The sequence below is a fragment of the Diadema antillarum genome, unplaced genomic scaffold (genome assembly GCF_040938485.1).
Source record: "Diadema antillarum isolate AM-2024a unplaced genomic scaffold, OU_Dant_1.0 scf00000041, whole genome shotgun sequence".
Lineage (NCBI taxonomy): Eukaryota > Metazoa > Echinodermata > Echinoidea > Diadematoida > Diadematidae > Diadema > Diadema antillarum.
In genome coordinates, this window is record NW_027270930.1 from 915,357 (window position 1) to 927,805 (window position 12,449).

Consider the following 12,449-nt stretch of genomic DNA (forward strand, 5'->3'; position numbering starts at 1 on the left):
ATAAAAACAAAAACAAAACAAAGTGACATAAGAGGACAAGATTCAAACATGAAATCAACCAATTGTCACAGTACAATAAAGATGCCTTTCAAACTTCCAAAATAATTAGTTTGATTGCCCTTTGAAGATATCACACACATTCTTTTGGCAAAATCATCTTCCACCATAAATACAATCCGACCTCTCTTATCTGGACATGTCGGGACTGGCACTCGTCTGGATAAGGGATTTGGCTGGATGTGGGAGACTCGATGTTTAATACACATAGCTGCCTACCCAATAGTAGCTAGTATGTATGTAAACTTGTGCAGGTACTGTACAATGAAACTCTTTCTTTGCAAGATCAGTGCAAAATTTGGGGGTAGTGAATGTTTGAATATATATGTTATTAAGAAGAAAATATGATGAAAATGTATATTAATTAAGTTGGGAATTATACATAACTCATGTGAATTTGTGTAGGAATTGAGTTTGATTTTGAATCCCCCTTTTCCCCATAATTACTACACTTAAAAAAAAAAATAATGGTGAGATTGTGTCTGAATAATTGACAGATTGGATAAAGGGAGGCCACACAAGAAAGGTCGGACTGTACAAGAATTTTTTTGCAAGATGCAAAAAAACAAAACAAAACAAAACAAAACAAAACAAAACTGTCAAACTTCCTCTTGGTTTGCCATGCTAGAACACAGAAGAATGTGCCCTGAAGTTTTATTTCACAAATGCCTGAAGTGCCTTTGGTTCAGTGTATGCCATGAGTGGTTCATTCCAAACATGCATCTATAGTCAGATTCAGTGACTCGTCCACTTGTGACCTGGAATACAATTTGTACAGCATGTTAGTAACAAACTAGTATTCTACAATTTCAGGTGAGCCACTTTTTATGGTAATACACTTTCAGATTTTACATAAAAGTATTATGATTTTACACACCTTTATCCAAATTCACAGAGGTGGTTTCAATCTAGTCCATGCTCCATGCGACTTTACATTGCATGCTTGCAAGTGACACTGCACACCGCAGACAGAAGTCCAACAATGAAAATATCCCGACACCCACATAAGAAGGGTGCACTTAAATGCATGAAACATATTTTGTACTTATTTCAGTCCACTGACTACTTAATGACCTTGGATTTTATTCAAATCATAGTTGTGCATTTTGCATATTCCATCTATATCTCTCTCCTAAAGTAGCATTAGAAACAGTAATGACCAGGATTGTACTTACATTCACTGACAGTCAAAGGTACGACGAATGGTACTGGATCCGAAGCATCCTGGCAGAAGTAGTCACCAGTGTCAGAGATCATGGCATTTTTTATTATCAGTCTGGAAGTACTGGAGTTCTCAGACAAGGAGCCGATAACCTCATACTTAGATGAGGTGACAAGTCGGGTATCGTTACCGGATGAAAACCGTCGGTACCACTCCAAGCTGGCGGTACTCGGTCCTGAGCAGGTGAAAACGAATCTGCTGCCTTCTTCGCCAGACAGCGATGCTGGAGACACCTCCACAACTGAAATATGTAAGCAGAAGGTAATGAAAGTTACTATGCACCAAATGAAAAGATTCTAGCTATCAGACTAGTTGATTGCTCACCACATGACATACCGTTCAAAGTACCACTGCACGCCGTCCATGCAATTTTTGTTGAGTAAAAATGGATAGCACACGGCTGATGTCACAAACTTTCATACATCGATTCCTGTGATAAATTCACGACCAACACACTAAGTTTTTGCACCAATGCATGTCTCTGACATGACAATAAAAATGCCTTTGCCACACACACTCTATCAGTCACAAACAGGCATTCAGTCACTCATTTTACTGTCAATAACTTTATTCCGATCGCTTTTTCGTGTACCACTGATGACTGTACTCTGCCACCCATATGCCTTTCAAGAAAAAAAAAATAGTTGCCATATCTGTACTAAATTAAATTCAAGAATAAGTGCAGACTACATCCATCGATGTCCAAGGGTGTTGTATGAAACAAATAGTATATAATGATGGTCTTTAATGCAAAGAGGTTTTAAGTGCATGAATAGGAGCTGAAGATGCTCAATGTGACAACCAGCACTTTGTCCAAGTGCTCAACAATTTATATACACAGTCACTTAGTGTGCAATTCGCAGAATCTATCAGGGATTGCTTAGAAAATGATCTTTCAGGTAAAGAAATGAATCTGCTCTGATTATTTATGAGAATTTGCTTATCATTGTTAGACATTTATTAATCATGAACAATAAAAGCGTTTCAGCCAAAATATATCCAAATAAACAATAAAAAAGTGATATGGCTCTGATAACTGCAGCTGGTAAAAGAAGACAGAAAAAAAACCTAACTAATCTTTTGCAATTGTTCCGCATCAAAAAAAAAAAAAAATCCACATCAACACTTGCCCAGGTGCTCTGAGAGTAAAGGTGTTAAGCTCAAAAGAGCAAATGGATAACCAGTGTCTCTGTGGTACAGTGGCACCACAAGTAAGAGACAATGACAAGATATTGGTATTGAAAGGGTAACATGGTCCACGACTTGAAACCAAGAATGTTTCATGGAAGATTCACCCCCTACCACCCCCCCCCCCCCCCCCAAAAAAAAAAGGAGAAACTTGTTCTGGTGCATGAATGTACACATATTGTATGTGCTTTAAGGAGACAATGGAGATAGCACTGGGACACTGGACTGCTCTCTGGTGCTGCCTTCAGCCTCATTTTTGAACATTTGACTACAGGAGAATGAGCTGTATATTCAAGGATAAGAATCTCCCGCCAGATCTTTCTGAAAGTTTGCGTAAACATCTGCATGTGTGCTGCTTTCATAATGTCAATTTTTGGCATGCCTTTTCCAGGATGTTGTGTAAATATTTTAGGATGTTGCCGCAACATGTTGAAACCCTAAATTGGACAGCCAAGATGGGGGCAATTACTCAAAGCTATCAACAGTGTACCCCCCTACTTTATTACCACCAAGAACTAAAGACTTCCTGCAGAGCATTTCTCAAGACTGTGCATCAGCATTGAAATTCACTCATCACGAAGTCATGCTATCACACTATCACCTTTACGGAGCACTTTTGTATCAACACGCAATGCATGGTATAGCCTTTACAAATTGTTGATGAGAATTGCATAGCTGGGGTACATGGTACTCATGCATGTATTGTAGGCATGGGTATTTTTGATCTATTGACAATCAAAAAATTATACTGACCACCCTACACTTCGTAGATTACAGTAGCTTGTTATCTGCAATCGTACTCATAAAATGTGATAACATGGCATGATTTGATTGCGAGTGATTTATTAGTAATGAGCCTTCCACAGCAGTCCCCTTGTGACTATTACAGTGCACAACAACTCCTGTTATAACGTACACATTTATAACAAAATTCCAATTACAATTTAGATAGCAGCATTATCCCTTTTATGATTTTTATTGTCTATCTGTTTGGTTATAAAATTCCAATATAACGAAGGAAACCTGCCGGTCCTGAGAACCTCGTTATAATGGGAGTACCCTGTACATTGTACTGCAGCACAATCATCTTGAGTTCATGATAACCACTGTTATGCGAGTAGCTGTACACCAGTACGTTCTCATTGGGCAACTACACTTTTTGTCAAAGAAAATACGGGTAGACAATATTTGATGAAGTATATTGCCACTTTTCACACAACAGCGTTAATGGGGAAAAAGGGTAGTAACTGCCTTTGAGAGCAGGTAAAACTACTTGTTTGTCAAATTAAAAAATACAAGGAAAAGTAGAAATTACGCGGTGCGTAATATATGTCCCCGCCGGAAGTAGCATTTTGTAGCAAAATGTACAATATAGGTCAAAAATCAAGGTCAAAGGTCAAAGAAGTCAAAGGTCAAAATTCTGTGTAGAAGTTTTGAAGTGCTCACCTAGTGCCATCACATAAAGCAAACGGAATGGAAATCGGGTTAGAAATGGCGAAGGAGTAGCATTTTGTAGCAAATTGACATACAACAAAATGTAGGTCAAAAATTAAGGTCAAAGGTCAAAGAGGTCAAAGGTCAAAGGTCAAAATTCTGTATAGAAGTTTTGAAGCCCTCACCTAGTGCCATCACATAAAGCAAACAGAATCGAAATCGGGTAAGAAATGGCGAAGGAGTAGCATTTTGTAGCAAAATGTACAATACAGATAAAAAATCAAGGTCAAAGGTCAAAGAAGTCAAAGGTCAAAATTCTGTGTACAAGTTTTGAAGCCCTCACCTAGTGCCATCACATAAAGCAAACAGAATCAAAATCGGGTTAGAAATGGCGAAGGAGTAGCATTTTGTAGCCAATGTACAATATGGGTCAAAAATTAAGGTCAAAGGTCAAAGAAGTCAAAGGTCAAAATTCTGTATAGAAGTTTTGAAGCCCTCACCTAGTGCCATCACATAAAGCAAACGGAATCGAAATCGGGTAAGAAATGGCGAAGGAGTAGCATTTTGTAGCAAAATGTACAATACAGGTCAAAAATCAAGGTCAAAGGTCAAAGAAGTCAAAGGTCAAAATTCTGTGTACAAGTTTTGAAGCCCTCACCTAGTGCCATCACATAAAGCAAACGGAATCGAAATCGGGTAAGAAATAGCGAAGGAGTAGCATTTTGTAGCAAAATGTACAATACAGGTCAAAAATCAAGGTCAAAGAAGTCAAAGGTCAAAATTCTGTGTAGAAGTTTTGAAGCCCTCACCTAGTGCCATCACATAAAGCAAACGGAATCGAAATCGGGTTAGAAATGGCGAAGGAGTAGCGTTTTATAGCAAAATGTACAATATAGGTCAAAGGTCAAGGTCAAAGGTCACGACTGAAATTCTGTGTAGAAGTTTTAAAGCTCCCATGTAGTGCTATCATATAAAGCAAACAGAATCAAAATTGGCTCATAAATGACAGAGAAGTAGCAAATTGAAGATTTTGATCACACACGGACGCACACACGGACACACACACGTCCGGACGGACGGACACACGGACACACACACGTACGGAGCCCGTTTCATAGTCCCCTGCTCGAACTCGTTCGGCGGGGACAAAAATACACAGCCAAAGCCTACAAAGTGGTTGTACCAAGAGGGGAGGTCATTGTCACTGCTAGCACACCTCCAGCCCCACGTACATTGTATCACCCATGTGTATGCAGAGGTGTTAACACTGTACGTGAGTGAACAGCGGTACCTGAATCTCACAGAGGCACCCTTCCATTGACAATTGGCGAGATATAGAATGTTTTGCTTCTCCTACGTGTATATCGTTAACCTTCACTCCATTGTATGGCGGTTCATAAATGCCTTCTGCAAAGTTTGCTTAGCATGCTGTAAATACAATGATAAGGACTATTGTTTGGGGAAGACTCATCAGTAACATTAGTGTGTAATGCTAGCAAAGAGAGGTGTTGACAAGTCAGCAATGGTATAACATTCATATTGCATAGGGATTGATACCAATTGTACATGTTATACATGCTTGGGAATTGACACAATGCATATAGAGCAGTGTAGGACTGATGAACTGTATCAGTCTTGAAGCCCATAATGGCTTTCAGACCGACCTGTCATTTCAAACACCTGAACATACTGCACTAAACTTTGACTCAACATGGGCAACAAATAAGCCCCACTTCCCATGATACAAATGCCACTATGACTGCATGATAACCGTAAAACGGGGTGAACAGGGACGACGAGGTGAATAGAGACAAAACCGAGGAAAGTTTTTTGAATCTGCATTTTTCATATTTGCTTTGAAACTTTTTTTCTTATTTTATCACAGGATGGAAGGATCATCCAACAGTGTCCAGAAAGTGGTCCATCTGATTTGAAAAAATTCTGGGTACAGGAGGTCAAAATAAAAAGTTTTCAAAAATATCACAAAAAATCAGGTTGGTGAAAACTTTTCTGCTCCTGTGGCCATTGATTAATGAAATTCGCTGAAATTGTGCATGAACCTAGCCTGCTAGGTACTACACCAAACAACAAACCTTAGAATTTGAAATAATTATTCCAACAGGAATTTATGACAGCATGTTTTTTCTTCTCATGGGCAAAAATCAGTTAGACTGGGGTGAATAGGGACACCATGGTGTCATTTCATTGGCCCTTTAAACTTTCTGTATGATTAATTATTATGTCATAAATTGCCCTGAAATGTTTGTTATGTCCAGCTATTTCCAAAAGTGTGATTCTTAAAATCTAAATCTCTTGACAAGAGAGCAATAAGATCGTGGGATATGTGGCTTCACTTTTGTATTCATAGATGAGAGTGAACTTTGCTGTCTTGACCCTAACTAGAGCGGAAATGGTCTTGGAACCCCGCCCTCACCCACCCTCTCAGAAATTTCTTCACTGCCTAAGACAGGCTAGGACTTTTGCACTTGAATTTCAAGACCCTTTTCTCTGTCTTCTGCATGTTTTAATGCCATTAACACATTTGTTTGGGTCAGACCCATACTTCAGGTGCCATATTACAATCACTGTAAGAACTCCCAAAATACCCATAGAAGCTACATAATTAGAGTTAAGTATCACTGAATCTAGAGTGTGTGTATAACATTGTACATCATGATTTGCCACTTGGAGAAGTAGTGGGTTAATATTTGAGTGCAATTCAATGGATTAGTAAAGTTTTGAATTACTTTCTAATCTTAACCTTTGACCTGATGGGTCACATTTTTGTATGTCAGCTCGTTTTATTGAGCTGTTTCACTTTTTTTTAAAGATTGATTTAACGCTGGAATAGATTGCTCTGAAATGTTTTACACTCTCTAAATGTAGATGTTCCCTTAATCCAATCTATTGCATGGATTGGAAAAAACTGCCTCTCAACAGCTTTTTTTTTTTTCAATCAAAACTAGTGTTGTTCCTGTTGACTACAAATTTGGGGTTAAAAGGGACACCGCCATTTTATCAAAAAACATGATTTTCCTCTTAGTATTTATTTATTTTTTTCATAAAACCAAATTAAAGGTATTTTAAGTGGACATAAATTCCCCACATAAGATTCAGTCTTTGGGCTGCATGAAAAAATTTATAATCATGAGAACATTAAAATTGTCCCTATTCACCCCATTTTACGGATTCATAAAAGAAAAGCGCACTCAAACTGTAATTTTGCTCTACGTCCTCCTTTAAACAGAGCTCATGTATGAAATCACGAGCACTATAATCACACAAAATTAGCGCAGAGCACTATACTTGTAGGCCTACATCCATATCTGTACATCAAATAATATCACAATTTCTCCCACTAAACCACTACTGCAGATGGTTTAGCCTGGAAACAATTCTATTATAAATAACTATTGTTCACATTTTGTATTGTACTTAGCACTGATACTGATTAACCTTTTTGCACTTATGACTAGTTGTTTCTATCCCTCTGTTTTTAGAACTACTTTGAAACACTAAAACTGGGTTTTTCTTTTATCTGCAAATGGGAAACAATGTCTTTAAAACAACAGTGGACACTATCTTAAAGGGATAGTACAGTTTTGGTTGAGATGAAAATTGAGCTTTTAAATTTTTGCAAGATACCAAGAAAACACTTATGATATAGTACAGAGCATACCATTTTAAGAGGAATTCAAAGTTTATTTGATGAAAATCGGGTTTGGAATAACTGAAACATTCAAAAACAAAGAAAAACAAAGCGATCGTTACAAAGTGTGGGTCCCACACTTTATTGGAATCGCTGTTTTTTGATATCTCAGCCATTTCAAAACCAATTTTCAACAAATAAACATTGAATTCCTCATAAAATTGCATGCTCTCTTATATTTTATATGAGATTTCTCATTATCCCACCTGAAAATGGTAGAAACCGGAAATTAGGTCTCAACCAGAACTGTACGATCCCTTTAACATCTTGTGACTAATAACCATTTGTCATTACAACTGTCTGCCTGCCCATATCACATACAATTGTACTCATGTGCACTACCTCATCTGCTCATAATGTTGGAAAAAGCATACAGTACATTGCCAATGCATACGATACTGAGGTAGCAATGATATTCCACAGCTCTCGATATCAAACACCAGAGCCTAACTCTAAGGCAACTGCCTGCTTTCATTTGCCATTACCCTGATGGTCTGTGTCTGGTGCCTGTGGATACCAGCAAGCCATGTAGGCCTATTACTCTCTGCTCTGCAAATGAAAAAGACCGCTTGGGCTTACAAACATTGTACAAGTTGCACAGCCGTATATATTCGGTTGAATTCCAGCTGACCCTTTCAGGGCCAAAATCTTCAAAATGCTTTATTACACTGTCTGTACAATTTGTACATTGACATGATACCAATGGGAGTGAATGATCACACAGGCAGGTTGGTACTGTACCTGGTTACCCTGACCCTCAACTCGTTTAACCTGTATTCCTGGGAAACTGTGAACAACTTCCTATTCCCTCCCCCCTCCCCCCTCCATACCTTCACCTTTTCCCTTTTTTTTGGGGGGGGGGGGGATGGGAAGAGGTTTACTGGCCCAGGTCTGCACACCCCTGCAAGATTACTATTTGCTAAAGAAATGTCTATTCATTACACCAGTACCTCTGACAGTCATGCAATGTGGTGGATACACTTGCATCTTCCATTGATATAATATTGATATTATATTATTACCTAAAAAGGTAGTTTTACTGGGCAACTGTAGTTGGTATTTTGATTGGTCAGGAAACTACCAGTTTCCAGCCGGCAATATTAGTGGGTGCTTTCTTTTTCAAGATTTCGGCATCAACCTAATGTAAACACTATGGTCAATCACAACAAGAAAATAGGCACAAACCGCTAGCATAAGGGTACTTGAGCTCTGCGTAATGAAAATTTGCTGTTGATGAGAGTTGTATATCCCCCTCAAGACCAGTCCATATCATATGATTCATTTGTATGTCTCAAGATTTTATCTTTATACAACATCAAATGGGTGAAACTGCTAGCACACCTGACCAAGCCTGAAAGCCAAGGCAAGCAAAAAGGTAAAGGGGGGGGGGGGGGGGGGGGGGGCAAGGAATTTGGTGCTCAATACCAGGTATGGACCTTGGACGGGATCACACCAAACAATGGCACAATGCATTCAGGATCAACGTAGCACATAAAATGCTCAGCAGCACCCCAGTTGGCATGCGTATAGCCTACACTTATCACCAATCAGGCCTTCCTGTGTGCCTCAGTCAGGTCAGATCCTTGTCTGACTGAATCAATGGCATTGACTAGAAAGGGCATGAAAGCTGACCCGTCCACATAACATTTGTATCCAAACAAGTTCTGTAGTGTACATGATACAGTGTATGCATACGCAGACATATTGTACACTGTACGTGTACAATGATGTTAACTGCACATGAACGCAACAATATGTGATACATGAAACATCAGTCCATGTTCACGCTGAGCAAGACCAAATGATTAAATTCGTAACTTCTGCCCTATCAAACAATCAGCAATATCTATCGTGACTACACATCAGTCATTGTTCAATTGAATAAAATGCAAACTAAATGACACTTGCCTATGATGTCATGCCCTCATGATTGCAAACAGGTTAGTGCAACACTTGAGAGGTCATGGCACAATTATCAAATCTAATTTGCATAGCTTTTACAACGTCACTATATCTTAATGCACAGATTATGAAATTTCTACAATAGAATTGCACACAACTATATTTTTAGCTCATTTGGCTTTAATAATCATGTCCATCCTGTCTGACCAAGAACTAGAAAAAAAAAGAGAAAACAATGCTACGGCTTTGTGAAAGAATGGTCACGATGTGATGAATCCCATATATTGTGGGCTCATCCAGGATCCCAGTGCTGTGCAGCTAAGCCCCAAAAAACTATGAACAGATGTAGGAAGATGGTATGACCTACTTGTACAACATATACATAAATTGAATTGGGCCCCTTGCTACCATTAATCTGTTCAGGCCATTCGGATCGTGTTGTTAAATAATGATAATGATAATAATGAAGATGATAATGATACTAATGATAATAGTAGTAGTAGTAGTAGTAGTAGTAGTAGTAGTAGTAGTAGTAGTAGTAGTAGTAGTAGTAATGATGATGGTGATGGAGATGATGATGATAATAATAATAATAATAATAATAATAATAACAATATGCTTCAATAGTGCAACAATCCATCAAAGAGATGTTTACAGCACTTTTACACTTTACGCTTAAGAAAGAGAAATATAAAAAAGTATGTGACATGATTTTTTCTTTCTATGACGTGTTAAACAGATGTGTTTTTAGAGATGTTTTAAAGTGATTCCACTGAAGATGACCAGCAAACAGTGACAGGAATATCATTCCAAACTTTTGGTCCAATGTGGGGAAAAAGAAAGTTCCTCATGAATCCCTAACTTTACACTGTAAGTATCTGAAATGTAAAAGTGAACATTTTCGGGCATTTCATGCAACAAGAAACTAGCATGAAAATAAAAGCACACATTTTTTTTTTGTTTTTTTATTTTTGCTTGTTATGACATGCAACCCTATTTTAGTTTTGAAACTGCAGAAATAAGCAAAATTCATCTTACAGGCCCCACCAAACATGACAAATTACTCGCTTGCAAATTCCTGTTTTAACAGTAACTAAAGTGCTGCTACTGGTCAGAGATAACTGTGAGTCAATTAAATTTTGTTGTGTACACATTTGTACAAATCTAAAGGGGAGTACTCAGCAAAAAAAAAATAAATAAAATTAGACTCATGTGACCAAGGCTGCATTCATGCGAAACTAGAATTGCGTTTCTAAACGCAGTTAGTCGCTTAAACGTGTTTAGTTGCATTGCGTTCATGCGATTTTCCCATTTAACCACGTTTCAAAACGCCGATCTGAAATGCGGAAAAAAGGGCGCTTTGAATCATGATTCTGCTAGAATCACAATCGCAGAAACCGCATGAATGCAACCGTGATTTCAATCATGATTCTGGACGTCACTGTGCGCTGTGCGCATGCGTGTCTCACGGGGTATCCCACAGCTTAGAACTGGTTCTGTTCGCGCGCTTGTGTACGTCTTAATATGAATCGTGTGTTTCGGTACCATACCTGCACTAGTTTGTTTATATCAACATCATACACCGATTCTATGCTAGTATCTACATGTAGCTGTTTATCATAATAATACATGTACAATTGTAATTACTCTCCGAATGAGTTGATAACATAATGACTGCAGCTGTGTCTACCAAGGGAACAATTGGAGAGACGAAGAATTAAGATTATTCCTCGATCTGTGGACAGAGCCTGAATGCCACAGCTTATTAGAAGGTATTCACCGAATTAAAAACGTAAAGGCCTACAATATTAATAAACTGACTGATCAGTTGGCAGAAACAGGAGGTCAGGCTCGAGTTGCAGAGACAAGGTACCCTGCGCAGTGCGCTGCGCAGTGGCAAAGGATGAGCTGAGCCAGAATCAGCGTTGCACACGCCTGCATGAACGCTCTTCCGCGGAGACCGTGATTTGAAATGCCGTTTTGAATCATGATTCATGTTTGTGATTCTGGCTACGAAATTCGCATGAACGCGCCCCAAGATGGTTATTCTGATTAGAACATATAGAAAAACAAAAGGCAAGGGGCTACAGGCCAACTTGTCTGCTCACCTTGGGTATTAAAACTATTAAGAAACTCTCTGTCAGACGAGTGTCATACAGTAGATGATTAACTGCCTCTTCAAAATAAGGGACCATTACCCACAAGCCGTTCCAGTTTGGTGGGAGCTTCATTTAAGTTACAACACATTAAAAAGTGTACCTGATTCAGTGTCAATTAATATGACTACTGCAAAAGTGGAAAATTTTGCAGTGTTTAATGAACACTTTTGCTTGCTATATGTTCCAGTAGTTTGTCTTGATTCCGCAGAATTATAAACATGCGAAACTAATCTTAACCTGCTGAGCACAAAAAAAAATTACTCACGTAAAAATGTCCACTTTTACAGTAAAATGCCTATTATTTGCTGGATTTTTTGTTAAGACTTTCAGTTCATTTTAATACTTTTTGTGATGATTAACAAAATGACTATTACACCAAGAGAGAATTTTCTCTTTAAGGCACACAGAATATTAAACAAAACACATCTGCTATCCAAGAACAGATGGGAAAATGGGATGGGAAGTGAGGGGAAAAGGGTGAATGATAAGGAAGGCTAAAAGAGCACTGAAAGAGCTATTGAGCTCTCACGCAATTGACAGAAATGGCCCCATAAAATGCAGAGTGATGGCTTTCACAAGCTATAAAACTTTATTGCAAACCTTTATCATTATTCAATTGCCTGGACCAACTGATACATCGCAGGCAAAACACTCAAATACCAAGGTATACAAAATGTCAGTTGGATGTCCTCTTGCTTTCAATCCCCCCCCCCCCTTTCATGCCCAAAGTAAAGTCAAGGTTGACAAATGCAATTGACATTGACAAGAATGTGTGTTC

At 38.5% G+C, this 12,449-nt stretch overlaps 1 protein-coding gene across 1 annotated transcript in view; it reads right to left on the reverse strand.

Moving 5' to 3' along the window:
- Nucleotides 1-12,449, reverse strand: part of LOC139712650 (neuroplastin-like) — a 42,700-nt gene that overhangs the window by 8,452 nt on the left and 21,799 nt on the right. Inside the window, exon 2 of the mRNA XM_071624461.1 lies at nucleotides 1,233-1,520. Within this exon, the coding sequence (XP_071480562.1) occupies nucleotides 1,233-1,520 (288 nt within the window). The remainder of the gene's footprint in view (nucleotides 1-1,232; nucleotides 1,521-12,449) is intronic.